The 22,430-nt window shown below is 35.0% G+C and overlaps 1 protein-coding gene across 28 annotated transcripts in view; it reads right to left on the reverse strand.

Annotated features, from left to right (window-relative positions):
* Nucleotides 1-810: 810 nt before the first annotated feature.
* PLSCR4 (phospholipid scramblase 4) overlaps nt 811-22,430 on the reverse strand; it is a 67,036-nt gene continuing 45,416 nt past the window's right edge. For 11 of the 28 annotated variants that reach the window (XM_005546017.4, XM_074031239.1, XM_074031243.1 and 8 more), the window contains 6 exons: nt 15,052-15,287; nt 9,543-9,585; nt 8,319-8,545; nt 5,118-5,279; nt 3,561-3,719; nt 811-2,896 (listed from right to left, as the gene is read on the reverse strand). In XM_005546017.4, coding sequence (XP_005546074.3) covers nt 2,852-2,896; nt 3,561-3,719; nt 5,118-5,279; nt 8,319-8,545; nt 9,543-9,585; nt 15,052-15,287 — 872 coding nt within the window. In that variant the 3' untranslated portion in view covers nt 811-2,851. Of the gene's footprint in view, nt 2,897-3,560; nt 3,720-5,117; nt 5,280-8,261; nt 8,546-9,542; nt 9,586-15,051; nt 15,288-22,430 lie in introns of all 28 variants that reach the window. The other 17 variants (XM_015445185.3, XM_045386828.2, XM_074031236.1 and 14 more) reach the window with 3 other exon arrangements.

Genomic DNA, 22,430 nt, shown 5'->3' on the forward strand with positions numbered 1-22,430 from the left:
CATTTAGCAGACACTGAGTAAATACCTACCATGTGCTATTATTAACCATGCCAAATGTTATCACATAGCATATTATTCTGCCTTACTTTGACTACTTTGGAGTGTATCACGCTGCTTTTCTCTTTTTTGAGATTTACAATTTAAGAGCCCTAGAAGAAAATGGGAAATGCATTCTTTGAAGTTATGGAAAAAGATCCATTTTTAACACTAGCTATCACTAGCCAAACAGCTGAATTTGATATTAGTTTATTAAATCCAGACTTCTTATGGGTTTCCAAGCTTGCTTCTTTCAATATAAATTAAATCCAACCTTGAACATTGGGGGAAAAAAAGACTGAAAAGTAGCCAGCTGCTCCAACAGGAGCAATATACCATACTCTAGAATCACTCTGCTTATTCGATACCTGAATTTGATTTAATATCTAGTTGCTCACAAAAGTAGGCTATTAAATATGTCTTATAACCTGATCTTTGTATAATTTCTGGAAAATCTGGTCATTTAGTAAAAGTGTTTTAAAATGCATCCTTCACTGACGGTTACAAATTCTAGTAACTTTTCTTCATGATATACTGACATTGAAATCACACTTGAAATTTAAATGTATCTTACGAGGATTAGAAATAAGCATTTACAAATAACTTGGTCATATAAGAAAGCTAGTTACTACTAAGCAACACTACAGAAATTACTTTAATAATATTACATTTATATTAGAAAGCAAAGGCCTTGAATAAACCTAATAACAAAAATTACTTCAAATCCATGTGAAAAAAGTATGTGAAGATTCAAAGTCAAAAAATAAAACAGTGTTTGACTATGAAGCATTGTATATTTATTTAAAAGCCATAAACAATATGAAAAAGCAGGAAAGCACAAATTCCAGAGTTTTTTTTTAATCAACCTGATCAATTTTACACAATATCATTAAGAAATATAGAAATTATGTGAATTGTATTAAAACTATGACATATGACAATATTTTATAAAGAAAGAAAATTTTAACTCTAAGAGACACAAATATAATTTTTTCAAAAAGAAATTTAAAATATCACATCTTATGCTAAATATATATAGATGTATTTATTATGATGCAGCAGGTTTTGGAATATAGGGATTCAGGCAAGTTAAAAATAAAAAGTTTATATGGTTAAACTTTGTGAATATTGTTTGCCTGATTTCCTATTTAAATATCAGACATCATTATAGGAAATATATAGTCTACTTACGATTACAATGGCACTTTCAAATATAAGGCAATTAATATTTTAGAAAGCAGCAACTTTTACTTTTTTTTAAAAAAAAGCTAGTAGCAGCATGTAAAAATGAGCATTACAAGAAACTCAGCAAAACAAATTTACCCTGAAAAGATGAATATAATTAAAAAACCAAGCACCTTTCTTTCATTTCAAAAAGAACTGTAGGCTAAGACCCTCGTCTCAGAATAACCCCATCTAAGAACACTCAGGCTTTATTTAATAAGCAGCAGCAGCAGAATACATCCCACTCTACATACTGACTGTGTTGAAAAAATGCAGTCCATATGCAGGTAGAAAACTAAAGTGCAACAGAAGCAAGTTAATTAAAGTGTACTCATACACTATGCTTTTAATTAGTTAACACAAAAATGTGTAATTGATAATTTATTATTGGTCCTACATATTATTTACGGCATGCTGTAGACCATAAAGAAATAGAATGTTTGCTGTGTTTTATTATTATTACTCTGTGTATATACATATTTATCTATCATGTCAATAAAAAGAAGTAAAGCAGTATTAAGCAGCAGTGGACTTTGTCACTTTCACTTTTTATAAAGTGCTACATAAAATGTCATATTTCCAAATTTAAAATTGTAACTCCAGTTCTTACCATGAGAACAGCATGGCGATCACCAAGTATCTTCTTGAAAAAAAAAAAAAAAAGATCTCTTCTAGGTATCACATCAAATGAGATAAAAAGGTGTACCAGGCAATCTTAGAGATTTGGGGACTTATTTTATATATAAGGCGTCTGTGACCAAGAGAGGTTATGAATTTACAAATGTATTATGTATAAATGTATTAAATGCAAGCTTCATATAATGATACCAAAGTCTCTAAGTTGCTCAGAGATCTTGATTGGCTGTGGCCCTGGCCAGCTCCTTTCCTGATAGTCTGATTCTGCCTTCATACATAGGCAGCTCCTGATCATCCTGCCAGTAAATGAGAAAACAGGTGTGGAATATATAAACCTTAACATTAATGAAATGTTTTATTTTGTAATAAAATCAAATTTCCCACTGAAACCTTCAAAAACTTTGCAGAATGAGGTTTTGATACATGTGTATAAGTAGTACCTTCTTAGTACAAGAAAACATCATTATTTCTGTCTGCCTGCCTTTTTGTTTTTAAAGATGAAGACTATCATTGAAACAAGTTTGTCTTCAGTAGGACATGTTGACGGAGAGGGAAGGTAGGAAAGGGTTAGGGACAGAGCCAGGTTGTTTTATCCCAACAAAGTTTGCTCTAAAAAGCCTTATTATTTCACTATCTATTAATATGAGAACTTTGGATTCATTTTCCCTTATCTCATGTTTATAGTGTTTTAAGCTTACTTTGTTTATGTTTACTGGGTTAATGAGTCACAGCTTTTTAGGATGAACTCCTATTCTACTAGAGAGACACTCAATTGCAACACACTTTTAGATTGTGTTCTTGCAAGCACACTCTCAGCTGTCAAAGTTAACACCCAATAAAAACACTCTACAAAGCAAAGAAATACACTTGCAAATAACTGAGTATTAACTGTAAGCCCAATCCAACTTTTCCATTTTTCAAAATTAACCATAGTTGATGGCTTTGCTGTGTCTCTCTATCTTGAACGTTGTGGTGGAGATCTTTCAAAATACATGAAGTCCTGAAATTGGAAAAAGAATTATATGTAGAGATACAGACAATTAGGTATAATGCATGCAGTATTAGCCTTTGTAATTTATTAGGGATTCCCCCATTCCAGTTAAAATAAATCAATTTAGGGAAATATTTATGAAGAGGACCTACTCTGAAGAGCAGCAGTTATAGATTTGGAACTGTTAGTTTTCCATTTTAAGTGCCAATTAACTGAATCTCATCATTAAAAAACTTCATAATCTAAGGATTGGACAACCCCAAGGAGAACCCTGACAGGCAGAAAGGAAGGAGATACGAGACACCTTCTTTAGAGTTATTTCACTAAGACATCATAGGCTAGGCATTTTTAAGTAGTGAGAATGACAAATAACATGCAATGATGACAATTATACCCATTGGATACCTAGGGTTATCCAAGTACTCTCCTGGTCATTTTACTCATGATAGCTACTATTCATAACCCTGAAAATTGTATATATTTTAATCTCCATTTTACAGAAGAGGAAACTGAGGCTTGCAAGTGTTAAACACTTTCTAAAACATGCAACTAATGAGTGGCACAGCGATAAGTTGGCTTGGTTTCAAGGCTTATTCTTTATACTACACTACACTGCTTCTTCTCCATCAGAAAGAACAATTCTCTCAGGATAACTCAAAAATAGAAGGCTTACAATGAGGAAGCAAGCTCCAAAAATCATGGCTTTCATCTTCACATCCAGATCTAGTGGGAAGTGAATGTCAAAATGGTCAGCATCTGCCATCGCTGACAACAAACCATTCCACTTCCGGATAATACTGCCGATGTTGGATACACCATCAAGGGATTTGACCTGGAATGACAAGAATGTGCCTTTATGATGACTGAAACGCATTGAAGCACAGGTTTTAATGTTCTGCATATCATTGTATTTATGTTGTCAGATAACATAGGAGATAACATAAATACAAGGCAGAAAAAGACTATGTAATTATATAATTTGAAATGAGAAAATAATGGCCAAAAAGGGTTAAGTGCCTTGCAACTGGTTAATAACTGAGCTGGGGTATATCTTAAAAGTCTCAGACTGCTGCTCTTTCTTCATCTTCAAATGAGTTACTTCAAATGAGTTACTAAGAGACTTTTTAAGAAGAGGTATGATTTGAACTGATTATGAAATTATTCTCAATATAGCAAAGGGTAGGAACTGAGAGAGAATCACTTCCAATCTAGGGAAACCTATGAGCAAAAACCAGGAAAAAAGTACTGTGCACTTCACATCACTTAAGTTTTTGTGAGCCAAATATACCTTGTCTTCTTAATATATGGCCAGATACCAAAGAGCTTCAGTTTCTAAAAGGGGAAACCTGGCACTTGTCACAGGGAAAATATCCAAATACTAACTTCTAATGTCACTTGGTAACAGGAATGATCACACACACCCTGCCCTAGCAATTTGGCTTATCTACATTGCTCTTTTAATACATAAGCAATACTTAATGATATAGTGATAGAAAATAAGAACTAAGGAAAGTTTCTTGAGTGTCATAGGAAACATAGGAACAACCGGTTTTGAAGATGATGAGTTTTGCCTAATTGCAAGGCATTCAAAAAACATTCTTTAAGAAGCCTAGGAAATATTTCTAGGAATTTCCTTTGTCAGACTTGCAGGGTAATGAACCAACATTTTGTAGCCAGTGAGATAAAGGCAAAATAAAATAATTTTTCTTTTTATTGAAAAAATGTTATAACTATTGTAAGTTTTATCCATGTTGTTAGTGTTATCCGATTTCTTGAGGATGCTGACAGACCCGTATCCTGCAAATAAGTATTTCCACAGCCTTAGGAGTACTTGGTATGTTCTGTGACATGTTGGGCACCTGCATTACTTACAGCCTACATTCCCAGCCTAGAAATCTACGGGAAAAAATGTTTAATTACATATAGCCGAGAATAGAATAAATGAATTAGGTCAAGCTATTTACTCTCAGAATATTTAATGTTTTAAATGATTTCCTTTTATTTTTATCAAGCACTGAAGTCATAAAAAAAGCTCTCATTTTGGAAAACCTCAAACAATCCACTAACAATAATTTTAAAATCTTTTGATGTCAACTGGTTAATTAACTCTTTCCTCACACTATGTTACTCATTCACATTAAAAAAAAAAATTGTCTACAACCAGATCTTTCCACAGTCTGTTAATATGGGTAGGAAAAATATCAGAAACACTATTTTTACATAGTTTCACCTCAAAAACAGAATCTGAACCACAGCCATAAGTTGAGCATGGCCCACGAACTCTCATCACATTTTCTTTCTTCTCATTTTGGATACTGTACACGGCCCTGCACAGGTTCCAGTGTTCCGCAACAAAGCCAATGGTGATGCCAGGAGGACACTGCACCTCCAGCTGCAAATAAAACAGTGACAGAAGTTAGGATGCTACATGCACACACATACACATACACATACGCACATACACAACTTAGATGTGTCGTCACTCATTCAAAGACCAGGGAAATTATTGCTGGGAGTGACAGCCTTCCATTTTACCCAGGCCATTCTTCGGGTTGTATTTCAGCGAAAAGCTTTAATGGATGAGGTCATGTTTGCCTCTGGGACAAACAGCAGGCTTAATTATAGCTTGTTATATAATGGACAGTTGTCCAAGCTCAGTGTTTGGCAAGCTGCATAAACAGCCAATATTCATAACTCTGAAAAATATAAGTATTTTAATCTCCATTTTACAGAAGAGGAAACTGAGGCTTGCAAGTGTTAAACACTTTCTAAAACATGTAACTACTAAGTGGCACAGTGATAAGTTGGCTTGGTTTCAAAGCTTATTCTTTATACTACACTACACTGCTTCTCCATTAGAAAGAATAATTTTCTCAGGATAACTCAAAAATAAAAGGCTTACAATGAGGAAGCAATGGGCTTCTCCAAGTCAACCTCAGAACTTGGAGATGAGGGGACCCTACACACTTATGCTGCTTGCTGTGCTGTAAAAGGGTTCTCTGACTCCTTCCTAGCAGTCTCATTTCTTCTGACTCAGTCTATGAAACAGTAACAAGCTGACTTTTTAGATTTGAAGGGTAAAATCAAATCTCAGACATGAAAATTATAACAGAAAACAAAAGACAAAAGAGGCATTTTGAAAATTACATATTGTGAAAACAACAAAATGTGTGTATGCGTTTATAAAGCCATTTTTTAAGTTTTAAAATATTGTCCACTACCCTGTTTTTAGCTATTTATCTTCAATAATATTATTTTGTGAAGAACTAAGATCTTCCTGTTTAATAATAATAGATCATAAAGATTAAATTATTTGGTAAAAGCCCAAAGTTAAAGTTTTACTGACTATTTCTCTGGTGTTACATGGACTTTCATAAGAATTTGGGGAAAGGATTACCCAGGACATGGAATAGGACTGCACAGATTCATAAACTGTTAAATTAAGGTACTATTGTTCATATGGATAAATTCATACCTATATACAAATATATAAATTTGAGACCATCATAGAACTATCTCATATAAGTTTAAACCTATGAGATAAAAATCAAAATGTACAAAAATAAATTCCTTAAAAATGCATACCATGGTATACTACTCAGCCATAAAAAGGAATGAGCTAGTAATAACAGCTTGTTTCAATCTCCAGGTAATTACTGTGGGTGAAAAAGATCAATCCTGGAAAGTTACAAACTATATTATTCTGTTTAATTAACATTCTCGAAATGACAAGATTATAAATATAGAGAACAGATTAGTGGTTATTAAGGGTTAGGGACAAAGAGGAGGGAGGAAGGTGGATGTGGTGACAAAAGAAGATTTTAGTGACGATGGAACTGTTTGGTATTTGCATTGTGCTGATGGAAACAGGAATCTACACAAATGATAAAACTGCATAAACTAAATGTACACACACACACACACACACACACACAAATTAATACAAGTAAAACTGGATAAATCTGAAGAAAAATCCTGGGTAAAGTTATGAGACAAAAGTGTCACAAATTGGACTAGGCTTGTAATTTTTTTTAGGAGTAAGGGTCTTTCTCTGTCACCCAGGCTGGAGTGAAGTGGTGCAATCATAGGTCACTGCAGCCTCAACATCCTGGGCTCAAGTGATCCTCCTACCTTAGTCACCCAAGTAACTGGGACCACAGACACACATCACCAGGCCTGGCCAATGTTTTTTTATTTTTTATTTTTGTAGAGATGGGGTTTTACTATGTTGCCCAGGCTGATCTTAACCTCCTGGCCTCAAGTGATCCTCCCACCTCAGCCTCTCAAAGTGTTGGAATTATAGGTGTAAACCATCCTGCCCAGATGTAATTTTGATTTGCTTTCCTTTATTACGGCTTCCTATAATTTCAGAAGGCTGTATCTATAGGCTTTGATTTAAAAAATCTAACTCATAAATACAAAGATAAATGCCTACTATATCCAAAAGGATCAAGGATAATAGGTATTCACTTCAGATATAAGGTTGTTATCACAAAGATAATAATAACAAAGGAGTAAGATATCTGAAAATAACAGAAAATATTCATTGAGTACTATACTATTCGCTAGGAACTGTGCCGAGGAATTGACTTAATCCCTAAAATGATCATTCTACCTGATAAGTATTATTAATATTTCTATTTTACAGGTAAATAAGGCCCAGAGAGGGTTGTAAAAAATTAATATTTAGTAAATGATGTTATTTAACAGATCATGTAAGTATTCCTGTTATCCTATGATGTACTGTACTACCCAGTTTATGTATAAGAACACTAAGGCTCAAACAGGTTAATTAAATTTTACAGATTTAAGTAGCTGACATATCTACAATTCAGACTCCGTTTGGTTTCTCTCCAAAACTGCTTTTCTTTTCCCTACAGCAAATAACTTTCTTAGAAATGCACAGATAATGAGTAATCACACTGTAACTCAGCACATCGGTATTCTAGTTCCCGCCCTGTCCTTAGCCAATTGTAACACCTCAGCCATTGAGTAATTTTGAGCCACTCTTTATCTGTGGCAAGGTATGGGTTGTGATGGGTACTCTAAATGTATTTAAGTCCCTTCCAATTCTAAAAGCATATGTTTATATTTAGCATTAGTTTATCTGGTGATAGGTAGGTACATTTAGATAAATGTGGTAGGTAAATTTCTAATTAAGTAGATGCAACTGATGGAATCATAATTATTGACTACACAATGCCAATTGTGCTTGACCCACTTATTTAAGCACTAAAAAGTAGTAACAAAAAGAAACAATCCTCTATGATTTTCCTTAAGTGAGACAATTTGGTTTTCTCCCTCCCAACTATCTTCTTCTATTCTGGCTGGCAGGGTCAGGGAAAGTCCTCCCTGTGTAGTGGAAGGAGCATACTGTGCTGTGAAGAGTTGGATCAGAAGCAAACTGTGAATCAGACTTCCATTCTCTGACCTCCTGTCTGGCAGAGGGGCAACAGAAGCAACAGCAGGTGCATCTGAAGGGTCTCTGCATTGTCATGATTTCTCGGCCCAAACAATCAGTGACCCGGAGGATGAAGGGCCTTAGTGTCCGATAGGCATTCCTGGTAAAGTCATCTGTGTCTTCGGTTACAATGTAAACCATCTGGTCTGAGTTGTTTTTAATATCATATCTATTATTAGTTTCAAAACGTGTCATCACTAAAAAATAAAATGAGAAAGTCATCTTAAATTAGAAACATTTAAAATAGGCCTCAGAAAGTCCTTGTTTAGTATTTCTTAAGGGCTTAAAGCAACATAGCTTTTTTAAAGTTTCAGGTGAAATATGTAGAATTGATTAGAGTACCCCAAAAATCATATTATCTAAAAGTATTTAAGCAATTGTGAAAATTGAAAACATTTCTTTTAAGAAGTTCAGTGTAAACATTAACAAAATTTCTACATAAAAGAAAAGATTGAAACAACCCTTTTGTTTCAATTCCTGGAGTATCTGAATTCAGAAAACTTTAATTATAAAACCATTAAAAAGAAATTATACATTTGACCATTAATTAATCAGTTCATAAAACATGCTTTGAAGAGTAGGGTCATCACTAATTACAAACACGAAAACAAACCAAGAAAAGTCAAAGGCCCTATGTGGTGGCCAAATGAATGTGCATAGCTGGTTTAGTGAGGGTCCGTAATCCTGTAGAACGAACTGAGAATAGGCATCATTTTGACAGATCTTTTATTCGTACTTCCAAAGCAAAGGCACTGGAATACGATTCAGCGAATTTGGATTCTATTTCCAGCTTTGCCACTGATTAGCTGACTGTGGTTTAAATACTATTTCCTGCTCTGGAGGTGATTAGCTGACTGTGGTGTCCCTGGCTAACTCATGTAGTCTCTTGGCTCCTTCTTTTACTCATCGTTGAATGGTAAATGTGGAGTAGGAACAATGAGTAAAGTGTAGGGCAATTGACCAGATAAAACGTAAGCCTTTTTCAAATCTAAGAGCTTATGATTATATGATGTATAGAAGGATACAATTATACAAAATAATTCACTTTATTACTTTCTTGAAGATAGGGTAATAGAGCAGTTTTTTTCTTTGAAACACTGAAACATGATCAATATAAAGAAGGAACTAGATATTGGATAATGCAAATTTCCATCTGATTAAAATACTGCTGAGCACTACAAAAATTATACATACTTTCCAGAGGCTCAAAATGCTGAAGAACATGTATGTTGTCCAACTGTTGAGATAAAACAAAGCAATTAGAAGACAGAAATAACAGAAATAAAATAACCTTGTAAAATAAACTGATGAAATATATATTAAAATGCATCAATTGATACCAAAATATATTTTTGAAAGTCAATAGAATCAAAAACATTTTACCAACTGAAAATCAGCTTATCTGCATCTGATCAGATGGATATTAGCAGAGCTGTCCATATTAGAAAAACACTTTCTTTCAGTACCACTTTAAAAAAGTTGTCTGCTATATCAGAAAAACAAAACATCTACTTGCTGTAGTAATCACATCAGAAGAAGCTGTACTTACAGATTGTTCCTAGATAAGTCCCTACTCACTGGTCTCTCCACATATCATCCATAGCCTGCAGTTGTTTAGTTAAGTTCAGAACGATTAACATGGACCAGCCAGAGAGAAGGAAAGTCTCTCAGTGGCTTAAGGAGAACAAACAAGCCAGGATGAAGCTCACATGAAGTGTCCCATTTTATATTATTTTACAGGTACTTTCAGCAGAGGTTTATACACTGACTTGCATTCACTTGATCTACAAATACCAGGGTCTTCCCCAAGTGCACACTTTAATAAGGGAAGGGTCTATGACGCCAGGAAGCATGTGAATAGGATTAGGGGAAGAGAAAGGAAACATTCTTGGATGGCAACCCATGAAAAGGATGGCTAGGTATATACCATTTGAGAAATTTCTATCTTAGGAATCATTCTAAAGATGAGTAGTTTGATGGGCACATTATCTGTTACATGTGAGAACATTCTAGCAGAAGAGAATAAACCTTCCTGAGGACACCCTGATTATATTTGTATAATTTTACATCATTTAGACCATTAGACCATTCCTAATTCCTAAGCTCAGAACACTGCTTGAAGTGCCATATTTCACCAAACATTGGTTAAATACATTAATTAATGAATAATATGCAAATGCAGTAACACATGAAATTAAAATAACATACCTAAACATGACTGTTTTATGGTGTAATTAATTACAGGAGGGTACAAAGGGCACAATCCATGCTTAATTAAAACCTTTTTCTTTTATAAAAACACAATTACATAAGGAGACCTAAACATGCCCCATAAAAATACCAAAAGTGGCTACTAAAATGGTTTATAGTTCATTTTAGAAATCTAGGATATTAAAATCTAGAAGTGAAAAGTAAAAATATAAACTACAGGCATACTCTGGAGACATTACAAGTTTAGTTCCAAACCAATGCAATAAAGCAATTATTGTAAGAAAGTGAGTCACTTGAATGTTTTATTTCCTTACTGAATATAAAATTAGGTTTCCACTATACTATAGTCTACAGTGTGCGTAAGAGTATTAATTCTAACAGAAGTATATACCTTAATTTTTAAAAAAGTTTATTGCTAAAAACTGCTAACAATCATCTGAGACTTCAGCTAGTCACAATCCTCTTGCTGGTAGAGGGTCTTGTTTCTATGTCAATGACTGCTAACTGGTCAGGGTGGTGATGGCTGACGCCCAGGTTGGCGGTAGCAATTTCTTAACAAAAGATAATGAAGTTTGTCATAGCAATTGACTGACTCTTCTCTGCATGAAAGATTTCCCTGTAGCACGTGATTTTCTTTAATAGTATTTTACCACAGTAGAACTTCCTTCAAAATTGGAGTCAATCCACTTAAAATCTGCCACTACTTTATCAATTATATTTGTGTAATATTCTAAAACCTTTCTCATTTCAACAATGTTCACAGAATTCTCACCAGGAGTAAATTCCATCTCAGGGAAGCAGTTTCTTTGCTTATACATAAGAAACAACTGCTCATCTGTTAAAGTTGTATCATGAGTTGCGGCAATTCAGTCACATCTGCAGGTTCCACTTCGAATTCTAGTTCTCTTGCTGTTTCCACCATTATCTGAAATTACTTCCTCCACTGAAATCTTGAACCCTTCAAAATCATCCATAAAAGCGGCAATCAACTTCTCCCAAACACCTGTCAATACTGATATTTTGACCTCTTCCCGAGAATCATGAATGTCCATACTGGCATCTAGAATGGTGACCATCCTTTCCACATGGTTTTCAATTTATTTTGCCCAGATCCATCTGAGAAATGACACCATCTATGACAACTATAGCCTAATGAAATTCATTTTTTAAACATTAAGACTTGTAAATCGAAATTACACTTTGATTCATGGGCTGCAGAATGGATGTTGTGTTAGCAGGCATTAAAACAACATTAATCTCCTTATACACCTCCATCAGAGCTCTCGGGTGACCAGATGTGTTGTCAGTGAGTAGTAGTGTTTTGCAAGAGACCCTATCAGTGGAGTCAGTCTGTCCTTTGATGTTTTGACGTCAGGCTTTGACTTCTACTTTTTAGCTATGAAAGTCCTAGATGGCATCTTCTTCCAACAGAAGCTGCTGCATCTACATTCAAAATTTGTTGTTTAGTATAGTCACCTTCATCAGTGATCTTATTATAGCTAGGATCTTCTGAAAACCCTACTGCTGCTTCTACATCAGGACATGCTGCTTCACCTTGCACTTTTATGTTACAAAACTGCCTTTTTTTTTTTTCCCTTAAGCCTTGTGAGCCAACCTCTGCTAGCTTCAAACTTTTTTTTTCTGTAGTTTCCTCACCTTTCTCAGCCTACATAGAATTTAAGAGAGATAGGGCTTTGCTCTGAATTATGCTTTGGCTTAAGGAAGTGTTGTGACTGGTTTGATCTTCTTTCTAAACCACTAAAACTTTCTCCATATCAGCAATTAGGCTCTTTTACTTTTCACCATTCATATGTTCATTGGAGTAATATCACTTTCAATTTCCTTCAAGAACTTTTCCTTTGCATTCACAGCTTGGCTAACTGGTGCTAGAAGACTAGCATTTGGCCTATCTCAACTTTCAACATGCCTTCCTCATGAAGCCAAATCATTTCCAGCTTTTTTATTTACAATGAGATGTAAAATTGTTTCTTTCACTTGAACACTCAGAGGCCATCACAGCGTTATTAACTGGCCTAATTTCAATATTATTACGTCCCTCCCTGGAACTCAATAATACGTGTCTGTTAAGGGGCAGTTCTTTGACAAATTGGTAAAGTCACTGGCAAAGCCAAGACTCTGGAAATAATATAATCGTGCTAATTTGGATGTTTTAGGACTCTTGGTAACCTTGATAAAGATTCATGTAATCTTCATGTAAGAGCTCAAAAAGACTAGGGTAGATAGCAGAAAAAGATTGGCTCTATGTCTTGCATTCACCCATAAGAAGGTATTTAAGTTAATAACAGCCACACAGCTTTCATACATTGGGACAGCCCTATATGTTCAAAAAATATTAGGCACATTGTGACCCTTATCTCATTAAAAATTCTCTTAACAATCTGATAAGGTAGGTATTGATAATACTATTTTATAGATGACAAAATTCAAGCAGCAAGAGGTTAGAAAAGTTTATCAAGGTTTTAGCGTTACTAGAGAGTAGGATAGAATTAAAAACCTGGTTTGTCTGGGTCCAACCCTGTGTTTTGTTTATTTTTTCACTTATTTCTTTAACTCTAAACATTCCTAAAAGGGACAATTCATAAAATATGTTAAATTAACCTCCGTAAGAATCATAAAAGAAATTAAGAAACAGGTTTTTAATATTTAAAGAAACAATGCTATACAATTTGAAAAGAGAATTGACTGTAGAAGATGTTAGATTCCCAAGAACAACTTCTGTATTTATCACAAAGTATGGAAGTGAGACTTTCTAAACTTGATAAGCTACAAACATTTTATTATCTTCTGAAATAATGTAGATGTTTAGCACTTCTCCTGAATGAGTGGCTTTACATTTTGTCAATATTTTGTCCAAATAATAATTTAGGATAAATTTTGGCTTTTGTAAAATCCAAATTTTCCTGATGCAACTATATTGACTTCTATACACCAATGCTATAATATTATACAAATAGTTTTCAGCACAGAAGATTATCAGGGTCCCTGTCAATATACGGAATTGAAAAGAGAAATGACATATCTCCAGGAAATACTTGACTGTCGACCTGGGGAGGTAAGTATTGAATTGGGAAGTTTCTTCTTTATAATGTATTTCAGCACTCCTTTCTCTAAAAATAACAACGAAAAAGATTCAGAAGGTTCTATAGGATCTCCAATAAAGTAGTCTCCCTCTTATCCTCAGGGGATACTTTCCAAGCCCCGAGTGGATACCTGAAACCACAGATTGTACCAAATCCTGTATATACTATGCACAAATTTTTCTTTCCTTCTTTAGAATTTCATGGACATATTAATTTTACTGTAGATCTTAGTAACCTTAGCATAGGAATTTTTTTATTATTAAGTCAAAAACCTTCACCTTTACATGGAAAGGAAGACCTTATGGCCTCTCTTTGGTCTTTCCTTGGCATATCCAAATTCCCAGCATTTCTACTCTTGTGTTTTGGAGACATAATTAAGTAAAATAAGTTACTTCAATGCAAGCACCATGATACTGTCAGTCAGTCTGATAACCAAGATGGCTACTATGTGACTCTGGGTCTGTATACTACAGGTAACATGTACAGCGTGGATACACAGGACAAAGGAATGATACATGTGCCAGTCAGAACAGAGAGGGACTGTGCAAGATTTCATCATGCTACTCAGAATAAATTTAAAATTTATGAATGGTCTATTTCTGGAATTTTCCATTTAGTATTTTTGGAACCTGGTTGACCATGGGTAACTGAAACCATAGGAATCAACGCCACAAATAAAAGGCAACTACTCTGCCAGCTTTATCTTATTTTCATTAAGCAGGTTTTTTAGTTTCAGACATGGGTTCTTAAACAAAACTAATTGTACACAAACTTTGCATATTACCCAGTTTTTGATCTGGATGCCCTGGTGGCAGCAGAATATCCATATAGAGGTTAATTAGGGAGTTACTGTGTTGTACGAAGGGGGTCTCTGGAACTTGGCCTGAAGAAATATTCTTTGTAGGGTTCATTATTTTTATTTATATTGTATGTTTTTGCGGGTGGCAAGAGTAGCTAATGAAAATAATGGGTGGTAGTAAAAAGCAATGGGCTAAGGCACTCAGTAATTGACACATTGTGTTGTGTTTTGTTCTCTTTTGTGCTGCTTTTGTTGATATTAACTCTTTACTTCTAAGCAAATAACACAACTATCCTCTATGATAGTTTTTCTATTCCTACTTGTACACTTCTTTCAAGAAAACATCTTGTATGCCTTGAAGCTCAACATAAATTCTTATGAAAATATACTCATCCCACTATAAACATCCTTGTACTTGCTACTTCCCTTTCACATTTCTGAAACTGGTATCACTATTCTTATAGTTTCACAAATGGCATCTGTCATCACTGACCCATCTACCTTTATTCACTCTGTTCTGCTTTTTTTCTCTTTGTATTGGGTCCCTATGGTCACATTTCATAAGAAAATAATTTGTGTTTTCATGGAGTACCTGAACTAAGTATTCCAGACCAGGAGGACAGTTTGCCATAGGAGTTGGCCCTGGCATCCATGTTATTGGAACAGGCTGATTTGGCACAGGATATTTGCCAGGCTGATACTGGACAGGATGGGTACCACCAACTGGCTGGTACAAAGGGAAGGTACTGGGTTGCTGTGGACTGTAGTATCCCATAGGCAAGCCTCCTGGGTAGCCTGCAGGTGGAGGGACAGCTATTCCAGGGGGTCCTGTGTTCAAAAGAATTCAAAGTGTTACACATTATTAACCCTGTAAGTTAACATAACTTTTTACATGAGATGAAATAGATCACACGACATCCACTTAAATATATAACAACTTGTTCCATTTTTGATTTGCACTTTATGCAGATCATTGTTGCATATGACCCAACGATGTATTAGGGAGACTTATTTACATATTAATTCATTTAATCCTTTTAAACCTTGTAAGATAATTATTCCCATTTCAATGGTACAAAAATAAGTTTTGAAACATTAGAAGACCAACATGTTAGCTTCTTAATAAATTAGGTTCCTCCTTGGAGATAATAAACTTACCTAATGAGGTTGGGATTAATTACTAACGTATAATTACTACATATAATTACTCCTGCAAATTTTTGTTATTATGTCTATTGTTATTGTTTATGGTTACATAAATAATATCTACTTTATTTCAAAGGGGTGCTTTTAATGAATATTTTAGGCTGCCTTGATCCAATCACTTGTACATATCTTCATCATCGAGTTCTCAGACTGGTCCCCAATCCTGACCTCTTTTAGATTCAATTTCTTAAGGTTGTTTTCTTAGCAGTTGGGCTGCTATAACAAAATACCACAAACTGAGTGGCTCAAACAACAAGTATTTCTTTCTTATAGTTCTGGAGGCTGGGAAGTTCAAAGACAAATGTTAGCATGGTCAAACCTGGTGAAAGCCTTTTCTGGTTTGCAGATGTTTACCTTCTTGCTATATGCTCACAGAGTGAAGGGGAAGAGAGAGAGAGAGAGAGGGAAAGAGAGAATCCCTCTCACATCTCCTCTTACAGGGCATGAGTGCCATCATGAGGGCTCCACCCTTTTGATTTAATTTTCTCTGAAAGGCCCCACTTGCAAGTAACATTGGGAAATGGGGCTTCAATATGTGAATTTGGGGGGGATATAAACATTCAGCCCACAGCACTTATCCCTCTACCATTTCTCCCCATTCCACCTTCAATCAGAGATCTGATGAATTATCTTTGTCATTATAAGTCTGTCAAGGAACCTAGATTTCCTTAAATGGATACAGCATTTTATCATGCTTTAAGAGCATAGTCTTCATATTCAATGCAATTCCCATCAAAATACTATCACCATTCTTCACAGAACTAGAAAAACAATCCTAAAATTCATATGCAACTAAAAAAGAGTCTGCATAGTCAAAGCAAAACTAAGTGAAAAGAACAAATCTGGAGGTATCACATATCATTTCAAATGATATTATAAGGCCATAGTCACCAAAACAAGATGGTACTGGTACAAAAATAGGCACATAGACCAATGGAACAGAATAGGGAACCCAAAAATAAACCCAAATACAGCCAACTGATCTTTGACAAAGCAAACAAAACACAAAGTGGGGAAAGGACATCCTCTTCAATAAATGGTGCTGGGATAATTGGCAAGCCACATGTATGTGAATGAAACTGGATCCTCATCTCTCACCTTATACAAAAATCAACTCAAAATGGATCAAGGACTTAAATCTAAGACCTGAAACTATAAAAATTCTAGAAGATAATATCAGAAAAACCTTTCTAGATATTGGCTTAGGCAAAGACTTCATGACCAAGAAGCCAAAAGCAAATGCAACAGAAACAATGATAAATCGGTGGACTTAATTAAACTAAAGAGCTTTTGCACAGCAAAAAGAACAGTCAGCAGAGTAAATGGACAATCCAGAGTGGGAGAAAATCTTCACAATTGATGTATCTGACAAAGGACTAATATCCAGAATCTACAAGGAACTCAAACAAATTAGCAAGAAAATACAAATAATCCCATCAAAAAGTGGGCTAAGGACATGAACAGACAATTCTCAAATGAAGATATACAAATGGCCAACAAACGTATGAAAAAATACTCAGCATCACTAATGATCAGGGAAATGTAAATCAAAACCACAATGTCATAACACCTTATTCCTGTAAGAATGGCCATAATCAAAAAATCAAAAAATAATAGATGTTGACATGGATGCGGTGAACAGGGAACTACACTGCTGGTGGGAATGTTAACTAGTACAACCACTATGGAAAACAGTGTGGAGATTCCTTAAAAAACTAAAAGTAGAACTACCATTTGATCCAACAATCCCACTACTGGGGTATCTATCCAGAGGAAAAGAAGTCAAAAAAGATACTTGCATATGCATATTTATAGCAGCACAATCCACTGCTATAATACAGAACTAGCCCAAATGCCCATCAATCAACGAGTGATTAAGAAAAATGTGAGAATATATATATATATATACACACACACACAGACACACACACACACGTATACATACACGTATAAAAAGGAATGAATTAATGGCATTCACAGCAACCTGGATGCGATTGGAGACTATTATTCTAAGGAAAGTAATTCAGGAATGGAAAACCAAACATCGTACATTCTCACTCGTAAGTGGGAGCTAAGCTATGGGGATGCAAAGGCATAGAAATGATACAGTGGACTTTGGGGGCTCAGGGGGAATGATGGGAAGGGGGTGAGGGATAAAAGGCTACAAATTGGGTTCAGTGTATACTGATTGGTGCACCAGAATCTCATAAATTACCACTAAAGAACTTACACATGTAACCAAATACCACCTGTTCCTCAAAAACCTATGGAAATAAAATATTTTTTAAAAAAGAGTACTCATAAAAATGAATTAGTACACAACAGCTAATGTTTGACTTTAGGAATTTTTTTATCAAGGTCTCTTAAGACAGGCAGTGGTAACTTTGCATTTCACTATTTTAAATTCAAAGAATTGCCAACAATAGGTATGAGAATGCCATTACTGTATATCTATCTAGCTCTGGTTACCAGGAATTTTTTGAATAACTTTGATTATTGTTAATTTATTTTTGTTTCACTTTCCAAGTTTTTAAGATTAATTAATTAAAATTTATAAATAACTGGGTCCTGGTTGTCTACCCAGAAATATGCAACAGACCCTAACTTATCGAGAAGGTGTTGTAGCCCTAACTGAAATCCTGTGAGTAGTAGAGCCACAGCAGCCCACAAGTGATGTTCTCTGAAATGTTAGGAAGGCCAGGCTCAGATAAAGAAAGGTTTTTCTCCTGTCATAGAGAATTTAAGGAATAATGTCTTGTGGTTGAAAACAAAATAAATTGTGTAAGTCAAGATATTTTATGTTAAGATTTCAGTATAGTCGTCCCTTGATATTCATGGAGAATTGGTTCCAGGACTCCTTCAAATACCAAAACCTACAAAAGCTTAAGTCCCTTATATAAAATGGTGTGGTACTTGCATGTAACCTCCTCACAGCCTCCCATATACTTTAATGATGTTTAGATTACTTATAATAGCTAATACAATGTAAATGCTAATATAAATTGCTTTCGTGTTTTTATTGTATAATTTTTATTGTCATTTTTAATTGCAATATTAAAATATTTTTAATCCAAACTTTTGTAAATCCATGGATGAAGAATTCACAAATATAGGGGTCCAACTGTGGATCTATTTTAGTTTAAATTAAATAAAACAACTTTTTATTAGCAGGGAATGCTACCTAAGACTTGAACTGTAAAATCTGAAGCCTTGGTGACAAGACATGAAGGCAACTTTTAAAAATGGAACTAGATTTTTCAGATTTTCAAAGATAGATGTTTAAATTTAGAAAAAAAAATCACCTCAACATATTTTTTCTTAAATTGTGGCTCAATATACCAAGTCCTTCAAAATAATCTGGAGTTCTTACTAAAATTCCAGATTCTGGGCCTCATTCCAATCTATTGCATCAGGATCTCTACAGCAAAACCTAAGATTAACAAAACATTTTATTTTATCAATCCTTTTTTTTAAATGCACAATTCAGTGGTTTTAACTATATTCTCAAAGTTGTGCAACCATCACTGCTACCTAAACCCAGAATTTTCATCATACCAGAAAGAACATCCACACCCATTAACAGTAATTTCCATTTCCTCTTCCCCACAATCCCTGAAAACCACTACTACCTCTGTGGATTTGCCTAATCTACACAATTCATATAAATGAAAACATACAATAGGCCTCTATGTCTTCTTTTTTTACAGTCAACATGTTTTCAAGGTTCATCCATGTTGTAGCACATATAAGAACTTAATTCCATTTTATGGCTAAGTAGTATTCTATTGTATGCATACATCACATTTTAGGTATCCTTTAATCAGTCAATGGACATTTAGGTTGTTTTCACTCTGGGCTGTTATAAATAACACTGCTGTGATCCTCCATGTACAAGTTTTAGTGTGGACATATGTTTTCAGTTCTCTAGCTAAGAGTGAAATGAGCTGAAATATTTGGTAACTCCATTATTAACTGCCAAACTGTTTTCCAAAGTGGCTTTACAATTTCACATGTCCACTTGCAAATATGAGAGTTCTACTTTCTCCATATTCTCCACCAATACTTGTTATTGCCTGTTTTTATTTTAGTCATCTTAGTCGGTATGAAGTTGTATCTTATTGTGATTTTTATTTGCATTTTTCTGATTACTAATGATGTTCAGCATCTTTTCATGTGCTTATTGGCCATTTGTATATCTTCTCTGGAGAACTATCTATTCAAATATTTTTGCCTACTTTAAAACTGAATCATGGCCAGGTGCGGTGGCTCAAGCCTGTAATCCCAGCACTTTGGGAGGCCGAGACGGGCAGATCACGAGGTCAGGAGATCGAGACCATCCTGGCTAACCCGGTGAAACCCCGTCTCTACTAAAAAAAAATACAAAAAACTAGCCGGGCGAGGTGGTGGGCGCCTGTAGTCCCAGCTACTCGGGAGGCTGAGGCAGGAGAATGGCCTAAACTCGGGAGGCGGAGCTTGCAGTGAGCTGAGATCCGGCCACTGCACTCCAGCCTGGGCGACAGAGCAAGACTCCTTCTAAAAAAAAAAAAACAAAAAAAAACTGAATCATTTGTCTTTGTATTGTTGCATTATAAATGTTCTTTACATATTCAAGACAAAAAGCCTTTTGCCAGATAGTTTGCAAGTGTTTTCTCTCATTTTGTAGGTTGTCTTTTCTCTTTTATAGTGTCCTTAGATGCGCAGAACTCTTTAATTGTTATGAAGTCCAATTTATTTTTTGTTGGTTGGTTGTGCTTTAGAGTGTCATATCATATCTAAGAAACTATTACCTAATCCAAGGACATAAATACTTACATCTATATCTTATAAAAGTTTTATAGTTTTCACTCTTAGACATAGGTCTTTCAAACACATAGATCTGTGATTCATTTAGAGTTTTTGTGTATAGGGCGAGACACAGTTTCAAATCATTCTTTTGTATGTTGATACTCATTTGTCTCAGATCCTTTGCTGAAAAGAGTATTCTTTCCCCATTGAATTATTTTGACATGCTTGTCAAAAATGTTAGCCACAGATGTTTGGGTTTACTTCTTAGACTCTCAGTTCTATCTCATTGGTCTGTATGTCTATCTTTATGCCAGTACTGTGGTATTGACTTCTGCAGCTTTATAGTAAATTGGAAATTGGGAATTGTGAGTCCTCTCATTCTTTTTTCAAGATTGTTTAGGCTATTCTGAATCCCTTACATTTCCATATTATTTGAGGAATAGCTTGTCAATTTAAAAAATTCCACTGTGATAAGAATTGTGTTTAATCTGTAGATCAATTTAAGGAGCATTTCCATTTAACAATATTTACTTTTTAAATCTGTAAAATGCCTTTCCACTTACGTAGTCTTCGTTAGTTTCTTTCAACAATGTTTTATAGTTTTCAATATGAAAGATACTTTACTCCTTTCATTAAAGTTATTTCTGGGTATGTTATTTTTAATGTTATTGTATGTGGAATTATAATTTTTTTTTTTTTTTTTTGAGGCGGAGTCTTCACTTTGTCGCCCAGGCTGGAGTGCAGTGGCACCATCTCGGCTCACTGCAAGCTCTGCCTCCCGGGTTCGCGCCATTCTCCTGCCTCAGCCTCCCGAGTAGCTGGGACTACAGGCGCCAGCAAACGCGCCCGGCTAATTTTTTGTATTTTAGTAGAGACGGGGTTTCACCGTGTTAGCCAGGATGGTCTTGATCTCCTGACCTCGTGATCCGCCCACCTCAGCCTCCCAAAGTGCAGGGATTACAGGCGTGAGCCACCGCGCCCGGCCTAATTTTTTACATTGTTCATTGTTAATATATAGAAATACATTTGGATTTCTGTATAATGATCTTATATCCTAACACACTGCTGAGCTTATTTACTGTGTTGTTTGTGTGTATACATGGTTTTTTTTTGTTTTGCTTTTTTTTTTTTTTTTTTTTGACAGGGTCTCACTCCGTCACCCAGGCTGAAGCGCAGTAGTATGATCATAGCTCACTGCAATGTCAAATCCCTGAATTCTATCAATCCTTCTACCCTAACCTCCAAGTAGCTGGGACTACAGGGGTACAGGAGTGTACCACTGCACCCAACTTAGACTTTTTACATATATAGGGTCATTTCTTCTGCGAATGGAGATAGTTTTGTTTCTTTCTTTTTCTTGCCTAATTGCTCTGGCCAGAACTTCTAGTACAATGCTAAATAGAAGTGGCAAGAAAGATACCCTGTCTCATTCTTGATCTTAGATGAAATGAATGTTTTCAGTCTTTACTCCTAAATATAATGTTTGGTGTGAGTTTTCACAGGTAGTCTTTATCAGATTGAGGGACTTCCTCCTATTTCTAGTTTCTTAAATGTTTTTATCATGGAGGATGTTGTATTTTGTCAAGTGTGATTTCTGTGCTTACTGATGTGGTCATGTGGTTTTTGTACTATATTCTATTAAAATAGCACATACATTGATGGATTTTAATATGATATTTAATATGATAAACCATTCTTACCTTGGGATAAATCCCACTTGGTGATGGCATTTAATCCTTTTTTATGTTCCTAAATCTGGTTTGCTAGTAATCTATTGCGCAAGTCTGATCTTGTATTTATTAGGGATATGATCTTTAGTTTTCTTTTCTTGTGATCTCTATGTCAGATTTTGCTAATTGGGTAATACTGGCCTCGTAGAATTAGCTAGGAAGAATTCAGAATTCTTTAACTTTTATAGAAGACATTGTAAATGACTGGTATTAAAACATTCATGCAGCATTTAGTAAAATTTCCTTTTTT

Source organism: Macaca fascicularis, chromosome 2 (assembly GCF_037993035.2).
Source record: "Macaca fascicularis isolate 582-1 chromosome 2, T2T-MFA8v1.1".
Lineage (NCBI taxonomy): Eukaryota > Metazoa > Chordata > Mammalia > Primates > Cercopithecidae > Macaca > Macaca fascicularis.